At 42.7% G+C, this 17109-nt stretch overlaps 1 protein-coding gene across 3 annotated transcripts in view; it reads right to left on the reverse strand.

Moving 5' to 3' along the window:
• Window positions 1–17109, reverse strand: part of USP34 (ubiquitin specific peptidase 34) — a 239073-nt gene that overhangs the window by 99985 nt on the left and 121979 nt on the right. For all 3 annotated transcript variants that reach the window (XM_014595059.3, XM_019500736.2, XM_006273750.4), the window contains 6 exons: window positions 15712–15811; window positions 15378–15537; window positions 14803–14929; window positions 14550–14697; window positions 3090–3190; window positions 101–310 (listed from right to left, as the gene is read on the reverse strand). In XM_014595059.3, coding sequence (XP_014450545.1) covers window positions 101–310; window positions 3090–3190; window positions 14550–14697; window positions 14803–14929; window positions 15378–15537; window positions 15712–15811 — 846 coding nt within the window. The remainder of the gene's footprint in view (window positions 1–100; window positions 311–3089; window positions 3191–14549; window positions 14698–14802; window positions 14930–15377; window positions 15538–15711; window positions 15812–17109) is intronic.

Here is a 17109-nt window from a genome sequence, read left to right on the forward strand (position 1 = left end):
TGGGTACCATGGTAACACCAGAAATAGACTGGAGAGAGAAAACAGATTTAATTACATTAGATGACCTGTAATCACTGTAATTAAAATTACTTTAAATTACCTCACTATCTTCCATAGCCACTTCTCCAGAAGGTGGTTTAAAAGATGCAAGCATCTCTAACAAATCAAACAGGGTGGTAAGATGAGGTTCTTGCAAAAGTAAAAGCATTGGAATATTGTCCTTCTGAGGAGGAGGTAGGCAAGATGCTGGAAGCTGAACACCTTCACCTTTACGTTCTCTTCTTGGCGCACCCAAAGATACAAACACCATCTAAAAATAAAGGGTGGAGACAGAAAGGGAGAGAGACAAGTTTTGAGACATACCTCAAAAAGCCAAAGGTCCACCTGTTGTCTATCAGTCCAGTGGGCTAGCACAGTTGCGCATTACAGCTTCTGTAAGCATCATTATGCAAAGTAGTGACATCAGGTACTTGCAGACGTAAAAGACCCCCAAAAAACCTGGTGCTTTACTTTAAACTCGGTGCACTGAGCCCCACACACGCCCTGGAAAGGCTGCACATTACTTCAACCCAGCTTGTCCAATGTCTGTAAAGATCAGGAACATTTGTGGGGCTTTCCTGGCACTTTTATCTTATCAGCTTTAGCTAAAAGCACCCAAAAGCCTGCTGAAGCACACAATCTTTTAGACACTGCAGAGCCAAGTTGAAATAACGTGCTGATTCTTCGGCATGGTTTTTTTTTGTTTTTCGGGTTGTTTTTTTTCTGCAAGCAACCATTGGTAATATCAAGTCCAGCCCCCTTTGACTACTTAACTGTATGATCAGGTACCCATCACAGTTGTGACTTCAAAAGTCCGTTGTGAGATTCAAATTCATTTTTGTGTAGATGCGTTTACCTTATTTTTTTTTAAGTTATCTTTTGAATAAGAAAAAAATAAGAATACAAATTTGGAAGTATACATGAGCATCTCTGCTGTTGATCTTTTACTTAATGTATCAGTGTGTAATAACCCCAAAATTACATATATTGGACTGTACTAGAGGTCTGCTTTGCCTTTGTCCTCCACAGGAAGCATATTAAACATACATGTATGTGAAAAACATTTCTAATCAGATTTTTTCAATTTGCTTGTTAAAAACTCCTCCTTAAGTCTATTCTATTAAGGGCAGGGGGAGGTGGGGAGGGTGTATACAGTGGTTGGTTCCTTCAACTCCCAGAGGTTAGAAAGGTACACTGACAACCTCCTTTCCAAAAACGAAGATATAAGCACATGTTTGGAAAGGGGGCTGGATTCACCCCCAGGCTAAGTACAGACAGTCACAAAGCCTCAGGCTGAATCGATTCAATCTTTGCAAGTTAGTCTAAGCTGCGTAGATTGAACAGATAAGCAAGTAAACAGACATTGACTTCTGATTCTGGAAATGCAGCCACATGCCTGCAGTGGCCCAGGCCAGAAGCTAGGGGAGGGGCACTAGAGCACACCTTCCTGCTTGACAGAAGCAGACAGTCTGGTCCAAAGCTAGCTCACCCACCCTGGGGGAGGGGGTTGTAGGGCAGGTGTAAAACATCTTGGGATGCTGGGGCACTGTAAGTTAACTTGAATCCGGACGGGATCTTGGACAGAAGTTCAATGAACTGATTTAACTTAAATCAGTTAAGTCTGATACTACATCCATCCAGGTTTATCTTAAACTGGTTTTAGCCATTTTGAAAGCAATTTATGTGCACTGAACATCTGTTGTTACAGATCTGAGCCACTTTCTGATCACTTATACCAGTTTATGTGTATTTTCTGTCCCTAGCCCCAGAGAATGGTTGCTGATCCCCTACACAAAATACTGATAAGGGTTGCAAGCCTCTATAGCCCTTTAGAGTAAATCAGTCTCTGATAGGGACTCTGCATGTAAAGCGTTTATAGAATGCTCTGGCTTTAAGCATTAGAAAAGAAAAAGATGGTGACAGCTTGGGTGGCTGTGGCCCTTCCCATTCCACTGCTGATGGGATAAGCTGCTTTGAGAAATTACCCTGAGTTGCGACTATTGGGCCAAACCTGGATGTCAAATTCTGCAATCATGCCTCTCTCTTTTTCTCAATAAAATACAGTGAAATCCTGATTCTTCAGAGGGTTTGGTTCCTCACACCTCTGCGAAGATGAGTATTTGCAAACTAGTCAGGGCTAGTCTGAAAACACAGGGCTAGTTTGCAGCCACAGCAATAGCAAACAGCTGCATTAGATAGCTGACTAGAAATGGATATCACTCGCTCCTCTGATCAGCTGCTCTGCTCCAACTGGGTGGAGAAGCTGCATACTTTTTAGTAAAAGCTGTTAAGCATTTCACTCCTAATTCAGCAACCTGCTGAAAATAAATCATCCTGGAAACCATCCAGATACTTGTGATCTGAGTTTTACTGTGTATAAGATTAAATGTTTTATTTCAAATGAGCACTTCACATTTTATATTTACTAAAACAATCAGAACCAGAAGTTGTTAAAACCAGACCTTTCATTTTCAACAGCTGGACAACAGAGCAGCAGAACATAAATGTATGTCCGCAGGAACTGGAGGTACTATTTTGGAAATAAAAAGGAGGTATACTATGCATCAAGAAACAATAAGTGGACTTCAAAAGATTTTTAAGGTGTTCCCAGAGAGAATTTTACTTTTCACCACCTGATACATTTAGGCGGCCTGCAGACATTAAAAAATACCCCCCAAATGGCGCTCTACTTTAAACTCAGTGCGGACCCAGCACATGCCCAGAAGAGGCATTGCGGTAGTTGGACCTTGCTCACCCAATGTCTGTATAGGTCAGGTGCTTTAGTGGGGCTTTCTTGGTGCTTTTATCTAATAGCTGATTGAAGCAGCTTTAGAGAAATGCACCAGAAAGCCCCGCTAAAGTGCACTATATATACAGACACTGTAGAGCTGGTTCAAAGTAACACGCTGCTTTTTCTGGTAAAATGCATTTTTTGGGGGGGTTTTTTAAATGTCTGCAAGCAGCATTACTGATTATATTACTTAACACAAAAAGAACAGCATGTCAAGTGATCGTATAATATTTGTCTGTAATCTGCATACTGGTAATACCTGCATATCCTTAAAGCCCAATTCATGGAGTGTTTTTTCATCATAATCAGTTGTTAGCTCATGCCCAGACGAAATCATTCTCACGGGTCCCATTAGGCCACCTACAATAAGTAACAATGCAGTGAATTTCTGGAACCATGATTTCATTGTCTGGCTATTTAAAAAGTCAAATTAATATCAGTATTGACATGGAGTCTATTGACATAAAAGAAACATCATTTTATAACAGTTTCCTGGTAACAGAGTTTTCCCACTGACTTCAAAGAACTCTGGATTAGGCCCTAAATCTTGCTTTAGTTTGATACAATGATACCTTATAATAAAAAGGCAACCCTGTCCCAAAAATATCACATAATATAGGGTTTTCCACTGGAAAGTGGAAAGAAGGTAATAGATTACAATAGCTCAGGTGAGGTTCTGTACTGCCTGGGATGAAAAATTACTTCATCAGCTTTATTTTAAATGCTGACAGTTTTAACAAGGTTTAAATACCATTGAATGCTTTTTTAATGCTACAATTAAATCAGCCAAAAATGGTTAGTGATTTATTTGGCAAGTGATTTAGTTATTAAATCCATTAGTGTCTTTGGGTACCTATACAGGGGCAGCAAGGCTGCTCCAATGTGCTGGAATTCCAGTGTGTTGGAGCAGACTCAATTAACTGCCATGCTCTAGGAGCCTCCTGTGTCTCATATATCAGCATCCCCACACTTAAAACTGGCAGCAGGGGCACCTGAATTAAAGCTCAAACAAGCTTTAGTTCAAGTACTCTGCTGTCATTTTTAAGCACCGGGACAGTGATATACAAGACAGAGCAGCGCTTTCATTAGAGCAGCTCTCGTAGCTACTCTAATTAAAGCGCCTCCCCCCCAAGCACATGTTGAAGTGCCACCTAAGTCTATTTACAAATACATGGTTAAGTAAAAACTCATCCAATCAATGCAAAATGCCTGCATTACAGATTTTAAAATTCCTTTCAAATTTCCTAGTAAGGATTCTACTACAGCAGTGATGAATTCTGGAAAATAATTATGATTATTAGATAAAAAGTGAGAAAGTATTTAAGAATTGACTTTCATGACACTGTGCAAAAGACCAATATATAATAAGCTCTGTATTTGTCAAGAGAGATGAAACTGGACTTCCTGAGAGGGATTCACAAGCAACTGAGACAACTGAGGAACTTAAGTTATCAAGTTTACTACCCAACCAGAATTAAAAAAAAAAAAAAATAGCAATGAATTTGCAAACTATGTTCATCTATATTTATGAAGAGTTAACATATCAGAGTGCAAAAGGAAGTAATCCAATCTAAAACTCATAGCAGCTTTAAAATTCTTTTGCAAGACACCTGTAAGAAAATCAGCCACGGAAAAAAGCAATGCAACACAAAAACTAAGTTTGGACTGAAAAAAGGCATGTTATTGAAAGGCAAAAGACACAAAAACGCCTTCCATGGAAGTCTGAATGCTGAACAAGACTTGTGAATGGTTAAAGGAAATACTTTAAAAAAGGTTAACTTAATTTACAGGAGGGAAAGCGCATAACCATGAAGTACCATGCATAATGAGTTTGTGTCCTGTACTAAACTGATGGATTAGTTACACCAGTTATTCTCACCTAAGGTGCTATGTCGCTGTGTGGTGTCATGAGATCCTTTTAAGGGTGCCATGGGGTGACAGAACATTAGCACTGTTAAGTATGCAAACATCTACACAGGATTCCAAATCCTGTGATTTGAAAGATTTGAAATAAGACTTGACAGTGTAGAAAACATTGTGACTTCTGGTTTTTCTGAGTTCTTTGTAACAAAAGAACTCCTCTATTATTTTTCTATAATCAAGAAATGAGCGAAAGCTAAGAGCTAGCATTTTCCAAGGAGTGCCTTTACCCTAAAGAAGTTGAGAACCATTGAGCTACCCACCCAAGGACATCTATCAAACAGGGCTATCATAGAACAAAGTATGTTATGCCTGGTACTCTTAGGCAGTTTCTTACGAGTGCATTCTTCTCCTAGTGCCAAGCATTTCCATGACTGCCAATTTTAGACAGGTGTCTCCAGGCTCTAGTAACCCTGGTTATCAGCATAGCTAATTTTGCTAGACTCACTTCAGAAATCTTCCCCCTTGTGAGCTTTATACACTGAAAACATATGCAATGAAACAGTTCGGCCTTTCCAAAACAAAATGATAATGTTCAGAGAAGTGGGTTCAAACAACAAAGGCAACCTGCGTTCATGAACCTTACCTACCCTCTATCTTTTCTCTTACAATATTTTGGTTAATTCCCCTGAGCCTAAACTTCCTTATATCTTAAAGCAGAGTGAAAGAGATAAAGAAAATGAAAGAGTGCTGCAGGGTCCATCAGACTTTCATCTATTAACTGCTACCACTCAGCATCACGTTTCCTTTCCATGTAGCTGGAAGCTGGCAAGAGGGGATTCATTCCCCTTTTAATATGTGCCAGGACCCACAGTTTACTCTCTGATAAGTTATTTCCCTTCCTTTTTTGCCCAACAACCTCCTTTTATTTAAGTCCATGCAGTCAAGCAGTATATCATCAAGCAAGTAAACTAAGGCACATAATGTTCACAGAAAACTCCCACATTATATACACAAGCAAAGATTCCAAAACTAAAATAATAATTTGAGTAATCAGAATGACACTTCTGCTTATGAAAAGCAAAAGTAGTTCCACAATTCCAGGTATAATTTTAAAGTGTTCAACATTTCAAAAAGTAATGTTCCTAGCCCTCAAGAGTGATTTGGGAGATGGCTAGAAGCCACAAAATATTAAGTTGACAGTACTGAAAGACAGCTAAAAGGAAACTTTAAGGTGAATGCATCTAGTACTTACAGATATACTCCCAAAGTTTTGGCAGCTGGGCATTTTCAGACGCTCCCTTGACAGAGGCAAGATGTCAAAAATATCAGAAATGTATGGCTTCAAAATTGCTTATCCAATCTTAGGACCTTGCTAGTAGCTTCCCTTCCAACGAGGAATAACTTATCTCAGTTTATTTTATTCTATTTAACATTTTATTCCCAATTCTTCCGTAAAATTTCCTTTTAAGATGTAAATTGGAGTTGACACCTATTTGAACCCCATGAAAAACTGGTTTCTAACCTTAAGCAGAGAGAAGCTGAATAATGTAAAGGCTTGGGCAAAACAGCTGGAAATGGAATCCCCACCCAGATGATGAAAAGGAGCACAGGTCACCAAAGAGTACTGAAAGAGCCAAGTGGCAGGGAGAGATACCAGTCATGATTACAAACAGCAAACAAATAAGAAAGTAGAAAAGGCTTGAAGATATATGCACACAGCTGAAAGTTGAAAGCCTGAGGTCAGATCATGAAATAAAAATCAAATTTCTAAAAACAGATACATTTCCACTGGAAGAACTGAATAAAATTACCTAAGGATACCAGGATTTGTACACCGAAGGAAAAGAGATAAATGTTTCTAATATTCTGTCACCATGACTTAAAATGCTTTTAATTTAGCTGAAAGTTGACAAACACTACTCAGATTTCTACCTTACTCAGAATGACACAACCAGCTTTCAGTTTCCAAACAAACAAGCACTGTTTTTAGTAATAACTTTTCAATTGTGCTGTATTTAAATTGACACAGCTTCTTTAATATCAGAAAAAAGTAATGGATGAGAAGGTCAAAATATACAGATATAATATAAAGTAAGTACTACAGGAAAAAAGCTCTCAAAAGGGTAAATGCATCATACAACCTCAAATCCTGTCCTCATATGTGCAACTTCTAAAACTATTATGTATCATTTGTCTAGACACAATATCTAAAAGCCTAGTCACAGACTACAACTTCACTGTATTAGGCACTGCACAATCCCCCCAAAAAGACAGCTTCTGCCTTAAAGATCTTGTAATCCAAGCAGGCAAAAGATCACAAATGAAGGAGACCCAAAAAACAAAGATAATGCTGGTCACTGTGTTAGGTAGAGCTCTCTACACTCTAGCAGCCTAGCTATCAAGTTTTATGATGGAGGAGATCTGAAGGCAGACAATGAGGTAGTCTGGCAAATGTTTAAGGGGGACTCATCTCAAGCATGGGGACAACATGGGAAAAAAAAGTACACAGGCAAGGAGGATCCATAGAGGGTGCAACAGCATAGACTCATCCCCCTTTGATTATTGCTCCTCTCAGCGGGTGTACTAAGGGAGCCTGACATGCCCCAAGAAATGTCAGACTTTGCTGGAAGTCATGTCTACAGGACAAATCTGGAAGCAGCGGAGTGAGCCAGTAAGAGGGAAGCTGGGAAAGAGGGGCAGATGAGGAGATTTTAAGGGGATAAGGTAAGAACTGTGGAGCCCTAGTCCAGGTTCCTGGGAGCCAAGGCACATGCTACTCTGGGGGAAGGTACCATCCCCTCTCCCCAACTCCCTTCCACATGGCCAGCATGACTGCTACTATCGGCTGTGTCCAAACAAGCAAGGCAGTGAGGTATGCGGTGCCGCAAACATGTCTGCAGCATCACATACTGCACATTCAGATGTTCTCTGCACTGCAAGGGAGCATTGGCCATGCATGCGCTCCTTCGCGGAAAAAAAAGGGAGCAGCGCAGGCATGGGCAGCATGTGTCGCTCAAAAGCAGAGCTGGGCCACCTGGAGCCATGCTGCAGCTGCTGTCCAGGCTCTGCCTGGCAGAATTGCCACTGCTGCAGCCCTGGGAGGACCCCAGGTAAGGCTGCTGGGGCCAGCCCAGTGCTGGCCCCAGACTCCCATATCCCACCTAGGGTAACTTGCCATGCACTAAAGTGCACATGGCACAGGCGTTCCCTGGGGACAAGTAGCAGCAGTGCAAGGTGCACTGCTGCTACTTGTCCCCGGGGAACCATCCACGGTCATGTGAACGCAGCCATAGAGAGGAAACAGAAAGCACCAAAGCCAGCAGGGAATTAAGCAGTGTGGACCCCTAGCCAGCTCCCAGAGTTCAGGGCATGTGTCACTCCTGTGGAAAGTCCCAAACCCCTTTTCCCCATCCCCTCCACGTGGCTAGTGCTGCTACTGACATAAAGGGAGCAAACTACAGGTACCAAAGCCAGCAGGAAATGGGATCAGTGGCACAGAACCCTAAGCAAGTTTCCCAGGAGCCAGAGCAGCTGTTTCTCCTGGGGAAAGTCCTATACCCTCTATTCTCCCCTCTTTTCCATGTGGCCAGCACTACTACAATGTGGGAGCAAACTGCCCACTGGGAAGCCAGCAGGAAATAGGTTGCGTAGCACAGCATCCTGAGCCAGGTTATTCAGAGTGCCACTCCTCCAGGTGCATAGCTAGCTGGGCTCTACACCACAACCCCCTGCAGCTGCACAGAGAACAGCAGGCGAAGGCAGCACCTTCTATGGTATCCCAAACCCATGTCTCTGCAACCCTCTTCACGACATTCCTAGGGCGCATCCATACATGCAGGCACGTGCACTTGCAGCAGCTCAAACAGAAGCAGCGCAAATGTGAGCTGGGTCTTTTTGCCTCAATGCACATCCCTGGATATGCACTTTAGTGTGGGGCAAATTGTGCCACTTGGGACAAAATAACCCTGCCTGGCTCCTCCCAGAGCCAGGGGGAGCTAGAGCATAAAAACCTGCCTGTGCTGGCCACAGCAGTATAAAAAGCTGCCCTGGCAAGTAGCTGATGGCTATTTGCTCTCAGGAGTTTCTGGGGCCTGGCCAGTTGCTATCTGGGGACACTACCCTTTGTGCCAGCTGGACTACTGAAGCAGCTCTGAGAGTTCCCTGTACCCTCTACCCACTGCAGAGTCTGGCAGTGGGGGCTGCTGCCTGGCTGTGACCTGCTGGCACCTGTGACAGCATGTGGCCCCAAGGATGAGCACCTGCCAGAACCAGATGGGGACTGCATGGCCAGTAGAGGCATCTGCACCTCTGGGCCAGCTGCCCGTGGGCTATGGCTGCACAGTTGGCTTTTGCATGGCACTACTGCCATGTGCGCCACCTCCCAGCCATCTAGGCAGCTACCGCCCAGATGTTATCAGTGTGGTGGCCTGCTTTGAACTGTCAAAGCATGTCCTCCTGGCCCCAAGTAACCAGGAGGTCAGCCACCTCCAGCTGGGTCCTGGGTGCTAGCTCTGAGCAGGCTCTTTTGCCTGGGTCCTGCCACTTGGCTTACTAGCAGCAATTTTGGTGTTCTCCATTTAAAAACTTCAAAATCCCTGATAGAAAAATCCCAAAGTCACTCAATCAAATCAGTTGGGCAATGTCTTACTGATATATTTACAATGTTTAGGCAATTTGGAAGCCTACAAGTGCCTCTTTCATCCTAATAAAATAAATTCTAAATAGCTATACAGTTTGGCATTTACTTTTGCCTTTTTTGTCATAGAAAAATCAGAGCTGCCCCTACCCCCTTTGCTCACCAGGATGTGAGCAAAGTATGCTAGTGCCCTGCCCCTGCCCTTGCCCCTCACTCTCAACCCACAGCCTGCCCCTCGCCCCAGTCCCCTCACTCCTGACCCACAGGGCCAGGTATGCAGGTGAGGGGTTTGTGGGGATGCTTGGGGGGGTGGGGTTTGTGGGTGGATTGTGGGAGGACTGTGCATGTGGGCGGGACATGAGGGGGCTGCTCAGGATGGGTGGGTCACCTGCCCCCCTGCACAGCTCACAAACTGCCCCCCACAGGGGCCACAGCTCGCTAACTGGGGGCTACTGCCCCCCCCCACAGGGCCCACAAACGAGCTTTAATTAAAGCACCCCTGCCACCATTTTGAAGCACAGGTACACTGAATACATGAGACACTGCACTCTGACACTCTTGGAGCCACTCTAAAGTGTCCCCCCACCCCTGGAGCACGTATAAAGATTTCCCATGTGTGTTATGTTAGAGAAATGATGACCAGTGGTGCCAAACCATGACGCCAGGTCAAAGCAACACATTAAACCCCTTCAGCACTATTCTAGATGGATCTGATCTGGAAAAGATTGCATTACCAAACCGAAAGTAAAGGATGCTGCAGTAATTACAATGCAAAATATGAACCTGGTCACCTGCAGCATGTCCTTCTCCTAAGCAGGTAAGTGTGAACCACCTGCTGAGGCACTAGATGGATCTAGGCAGGAGACCCCATGAGAAAAGAGTCCTCCAGAGCTCTAAAAAGTTCCTTTGGTAGGCAGCTACAGGACATTGTCCCGTCTGCCAGAGAAAGATGAAAGCACCCGCTACCTGACACAGAGGATCAGGGGACACCAAGACAGGAATACTGCTGTGCCCGCAAGACAATCTGAGGCCTTAAAAGATTAATAGCATCCTACACACTCAACTGTAGCAACTTAGGATCCTGGCATCCTGAAAAATGTTATTAGGATGTCTATTATAGCTGTGCAAAATTTTGGCAGCCTTTTCATTTTGGAGGTGTTTTGAGCTGTTTTGGCAACTGAAACACTAAATCCAAATTGAAACAGAAGGCTAAAAAACATCTCTGAAAGGAAAGAAGGCATCTGAAACATTTCCGAAATGAGTTGGGCCTGAAGGGAAACAGCTGTATGCTGCTGCCCTACTGCACAATTCAGCTCCGCAGGAAGCAGAGATCCGCACGCAGGTCTCCTCACCACCACTGCCCACTCTGCGCTGCCCTGGTGATGCAGGGCTGCCCGGGGTGGACAGTGGTGGCGAGAAGACCCCCCCGTCATGGATCTCTGCTCCCTAGTGATGGTCCCTGCCATGTGACCTGGCTCTGCAGGGAGCAGAGATCCACGCTGGGGTCTCCTCACTGGCGCTGCCCACCCTGTGCAGCCCCACATCACTGGGGCAGCATGGGGCAGGCAGCAGCGGCGAAGAGACCCCCGGCGCAGATCTCTGATCCCTGTGGAGCCGAGTCACGTGGCAGGAAGCAGCAGGCTTGCTCGCTGCTCTGCGCTGTTTCCTTGCCCCTTCACCCGGCATGACAGGGATCGGAGATCCGCGCAGGGTTCTCCTCACCTGCACAGAGGGCAGCGGTGCTACCCTTCCCCCTCACAAACCACCCACAGCCCTGTTCTCTTCTCTGCTGGGGCCCAAAGCCCCACCTGGCTGGGTAGGGCTGTACAAAGCTTGCTTTGCAGCCCATTCGAAACAGATTCAGAGGAGATTCGGCAGAGCCGAACCTCTGAGACAGATTCGGCCATGATGAAACAGGACATTGATGCAAAACACCAGAATGAATCACTGTCCTCCAAAACAGCAGAGTCTGAAACTGAATCAAAACACAGCCATTTTGCACAGCCCTAATGTCTACGAGTACTTAATACAACTTTGTGTGTCAACTCCCTGAAACAAGGTGTAGTCTGACTAAAAGTGGTAGGTGGTATTGCTATGTCTCAATAATTTATATGCTACTATATCAATTACTACCTTATTGAGAACAAAAATCACAAGTATATATTCTTCCAAATACATGAGGCTGTGAGCATGATATCGTTTAGAGCCTCGTTAACAGGAATCTGTCTAGTTACATAATTTCATATAGCTGTCAACTAACTCAAATAGCAAATAAAAATCTAGCACTCAGGGATGTCATGTAGATATCTAAGCTTACCTGGAGGACACTGGGTGCATAAACAATAAACAGACTACACTCATCCATATATGTAGTTTTCCCATCTCCCAGTTGCAATATGGTTAATAATCTGGGTATTAAATGCAAAAAATAAATTATTTTAATACTTTGGTGAAATATAAAATGTGTAAAAATCAAGGAAATTAATGTGATGGTTACTACAGCAACCATAATGTTTCCTTCATATATATATGGTTAAATTACAGCTGCTGTGGGATTTGCAGTTTGAATCTTCTGACTTTTAGGCCTATAAAAATCACAATAAAATTATAAATACATAATATTTTATATAAATATCCTGTATTTATAATTATTATATACAATTATTACTTATTTATAATATATATTCCCTGTGGGGAAAAAAAATATATATTTATATAGCCCTCCATGGTTCTTTTGGGAGAGCTGGTAAGTGAACAGGATATTTACTTTGTAATAAGCATCTTCCAAAATCTGGAATTGGAAAGAAGGATGACTTCACAAAAACCCAAAGTAACTGAAGTTTCTAAGGCTCAGTGTCCAGTGCATGGACAACACAAGCTTTTAAAAATGGATTTAAAATTGTCTGGGAATAAAAGCAAGAAAGTAAGGCTAAAAAAATGTCATAAACTTATATTGATGGCCAGCAGACAGAAAAGCTGGCTTAGTGTAGATGATACTTGTTCTTAAATATGTATGTGCTTTTATATCATACACAGGCACATATAACCTCAGCCTGGAACCAGAAGAAACAGAGGCCAGATTAATTAAATAAGAACTGTGATTGACAACAGTAAGTGTTTTATAAGGAAGAATATCTAAAAAAAAGTTTGGAAGGTGACATATTTGTCTGATTCATACTTGGTGCTATGTGTTTCCCAGAAGATGCACCTGAAGTTTCCCCTAACCAAAAAAAAGCATCAGGCAGCAACAAGAGGAATAGAATCTATACTACTGTAAGCAATTAAATGAAAGAGGCCTCAAGAACAAAGTGAAGTTCCACATAAAGAGCATCAATAAAACAAGCAAGCAATTTTGCCACAAGATTATCAATAATAAATGTACACAGTTGCAAAAAGACTTAAAGATGCAGTAAAACAATCCTCATAGTCAACTGGAAGCTGAAAACTTATTTGTGAGACCCATAGAAACACTGAACCCTTATTATTTACTTATATAGTGACATAAAGGTGCATGGACCTCACAGACTAACACATAAGAGAGCTTGCAAAGTAAATAAGAAATAATGAGCCCCCCCCCCAAAAAAAAAAAAAAAAAATCAACAACGGTAACGGGGAAGGGGAAGATACAGCAAGGAAGAAAAAGAGAAAAGGTTATAACTGAAGGTACACAAACAAAAGTAACTTCTGAAAAATTTCCAAATATAATCAGTTTGGAAACACTTCAAAGTGGTATTGTTTCAGCTCTGGGACGCATGTATCCTGTGATATCCTCAGCTGGAACGCTACAAAACTGATCTCTACTGCTCTGAGGATGGTGGTAGGGGAGAAGACAGGGGCTCAGCTCCCCCCACATGGAGGGAAGGGTAGAAAGAAAAGGAAAGCACAAATCACCAGAGTAGAGAGGTAAGCAGGATCTTCCAGTCACCAGTGCCTAGCACCAGTGGTAGCCCTAGGATTCAGCACAGGCCTGGTGGGAGAGGTTCAGGGGCTGCAAGGGTAGCAGTGGAGGATCTCGGCTGCCAAGTGGGGATCTGGCAGCACTCTACAGAGACTTGGTATCTGGATTTCTGGCAGGCTGTCAGTCCACCCAGCTCTCCTTCCCTGCACATGGAAGGGGGGCAGGGGAATATGGGGAGAATGAAGTACTATGGGATTCTGGGGGACCCATGGGTCCTTTGTGCCCATACACATGTAACAAGAAGTGAAACACTTCAAAGTAGCACCTCATTTCAAAAGGCGTTATTTTGGAGCACATGGACCACTTTTGGTATATTTGTATAGCTGGCCCTTTGACACATTCCAAAGGCATTTGAAATGTTTCAACTGTTACAGTACTTCAGTCCACAGCCTAATAAAAACCTTGCTGTTAGACATTATTAATGCATGTATCTTGTTCTAAATGTTCCTCCGTTGCTCTTTAAAAGAAATGATAACACTGCCAAGGGACTACTATATTTATCTTAAATTCAAAGTCTTGGATTTGGGTAACACACCAATAACTAGATTCTAAACATGGAAAATAAATACATTTGTTATAGTTCTCTATGTATGCAGTCTATCTATTGATGGGTTGCCTTAAATGTGTCCCTCCCCCCTGCTATAGTGGGAGGGGTGAGGCAAGCAGCCTGATCCCCCATCCCTTGCTCCCCATCACTTGTTCCCCTTCCCCAGCACCTGGACCCCCCTGACACCTCTTCTCCCCCAACCTGCAACCTCTGCCCCTGTAACTGTTCCCCCTGCAGCCTTCCCCCTCCCCTTCTTCCCTCCACAGGCTTTGCCCCCTCTCCACCAGCTTATTGGCCAACAACAGTCTGGTTCTATGCTGGGCCAGAGTACCCTGTGTTCTGTGTCTCCAGCTGCCATGGAGTCATGTCAGCCAGTAACCTGGTGGGGAGAGGGAGGGGGCAGAGTCAGACCTGCAGCAATCATGTGCCCCCCCCCCCCCACACACACACCCTTGTACTTAAATCCGAGACAAGGGGCTTCCTCTCACCCCCCACTGAATGGGGGGGGGGGGTGGAGGGAACCTCACCTTGGATTTGAGTAAATAAGGTATTTAATAATAGAGTATGAGGCTGCTGATGGTCACAAATATGTAAAGAAAACCAAAAGTGAAGCTTGCTCTTTTTTCCTAGATAGCCTAAAGAAGCATCTTTTACCCTCTATATGAATGCCCAGATATGGAAGATGAGCTATAGCTATGAGTATTGTACAACTTACCAGGAAAATCTCCTTTCCGGCTGCTTTGGCCAAACTCCTGAAGCTGAGCTTGTTGGTTTATCTGCTCTTTCTGCAAATTTTCATACCAATGGGTAACCTCAGCCCTGAGATCTGCCACCTGATCACTTGGATACATTTCTATAGTCATCTGAAACACAATACATATTTTTTTTCCAGAATGCACAACAGATATTATGAAGTGTAATGATTTAGGAATAAAATCCATTTTGAAAATCAGAACTCTTTTAATTACCTTGTCAGGAAGACCAGCTGGCTGACATACAATTCTTAGTGGCAATGACTGTTTGTCACTAAGTGCCTTTAAGTGACTGCTAATACCAGTGCCTTCAATCTGCCACTGTCTCAGATGATATGCAAACCTTAAGAAGCAGGTAAAAGTCAAATATAAAAAGAAATGCACATTTTCCAAAACTGACTTAAATCAAATGCTTGAAATGGCTATGATCTTCCAGAGTTTTCCAAGAGAAAAATGGAAAAATAAGGCTTGATATTCCTAGTGTTTCTCAAGTTAAACAACCACTAAAATAAAAAACCCTGAAAAACATGTCCACTTTTTTAAACTTCATGAGACATCAATAGGGTTCACCACGGTTTTCTGCCAACCATGTTTATCCACTTAAACCTCAGAAAACACCTTTGTAAACTAAATATTATTGCCCCATTTTACACACCAGAAAACAAAAACTAAGTGAAAAAATTAATCTGATTTTTCACAATTTCAATCTTAACTTGTAAACTTCTATTAAGTACAAATTATAAGAAAATAATTACAAGTCTTTGGTACATTTTGGCTTGGGATTTGTTTACCTTCTTCTAAAAGCTTCCAGGTGTGTCTTTAGCATTAAAAGTCCTCTTTCAATAATGGTGAGACTTGAGTGGGAGTCTTGCTCAAGGTTACTGGAAGCTATCATTAGGCTTTCCATACATTTGCTAATAAATTCTTGTTCTTTCTCAAGACCTGTTTTACCTACAAGATCAATATTAAATAACTACATGAGCACTGCACTTAAAACAGTTAAATTTTGTACTTACATTTAAAAGAAAAATGTGTGTGCATCTTTAAAAGGATTAATTTTAACAAAAAACTAAAATTTTCCTGACATTTTAATACCTTGGTTCAAGTAAAACTGAGAATTCTTACCATTAATATAATAGGAGTTAATATACTGAATGGCTGCTCGACTGACATCACCAGACTGTGCTCGTAAAGCAATGCCCCAGAATTGGTCCATACCACACAACTATGGAGAAAAATTAAAAAGCTGTTACCCAGATGTGTTACAAATAGGAAAAACCTCTTCCTTATTTCGGAGAGACATTTTGCATGGCACCTCTCCCTGAAAGTACTATGGATAACTCAACATAGTCCATAAAATCCACTGACTTGGCCAAGTCCCTCCCTCACTGCAAATTAGATCTGTAGGTTGAAAAGGCTGGCAACTTTGGATACCTCTAAGCAGGAAACAAATGCAAGTGTGGGTTCAGACAAATAGACTGCCCTAAGGAAACCTGACACAATTCAGCTATCTACCCAATAAGTGGGTGGGTGTGAGTTTACAGCAGTGAGACTAGAAGAGATGATGGTACACTTTTTAATACCTAAGCCATTATATATAAGGAATAAATAATGAGATGGAAAGCCTCAATCTTTGGTGCTAATCTTTCTATCTTGGCACCAGCAGAACTCTGACCACACTCCTGAATAAGAGAAATAGGTGAAAGGGCCACAAAAAAGCTCAGTTAGTATGGATCAAGTTACAGTAGCAGATACTGATGACATGTCTACACCACCTCCATGTCACAAAGAGGAACAACGGCAAGGGAGCATGTCCTGCCCCCCAGCTACTGCCAACCCCCAGGAACAAGGCACTATAGCTAGCTTACAGTAGCCCTGAACACATGCCAAGATAGTAACCTGAGAGGTAACCTGACAGGGCTTAGAGCATGTGCTCAGAGCAATCTAAACTCTGTCTTATTTTGGGTATTTGTATGCATTAAGTGGAAGCAAACAGGCAGAATATACTCCTCAAGAGGACTCTGAGGTGTGCCAGCAGCAGTATAGACAAGCCCTGAGACAGGAGATCCAGCTTGCTGGGAATAAGGATTGAACTCCATGAAAGTTGCACTAGGTCTAGGTACCACAGCATTCTTAGCCAATTCCAGGCAATGATGAGGTTTCCCACCTAATTTTTTATCAGCTTCTGAACCACTTAGCTACACAGTTGAAAGATGGAAAAAAAATCCCAAAGCCAGTTAATTGTGAACCACTGTCTGCTCCAAGTGATCACTGGTCTGCTTATCTCTTGAGTTTTTACTTATGCAAAATAGATCCACCTAATTGTGGCCTTTCTTTTAAGATGTCACCTGTAGCATTTTGAACTTTGACCATTCCAAGCACTTAGTCCAAGAACTTGTTGGCCAAGTTTTTGCACAATGTTTTTTCGAGTGCATCCCTATGATAATGACTAACTGATCTCACACCCAATTTATTAATCAACATATGCCACATATGATGCCACATATTTTATCATACAAAATA

Source organism: Alligator mississippiensis, chromosome 1, assembly GCF_030867095.1.
Source record: "Alligator mississippiensis isolate rAllMis1 chromosome 1, rAllMis1, whole genome shotgun sequence".
NCBI lineage: Eukaryota > Metazoa > Chordata > Crocodylia > Alligatoridae > Alligator > Alligator mississippiensis.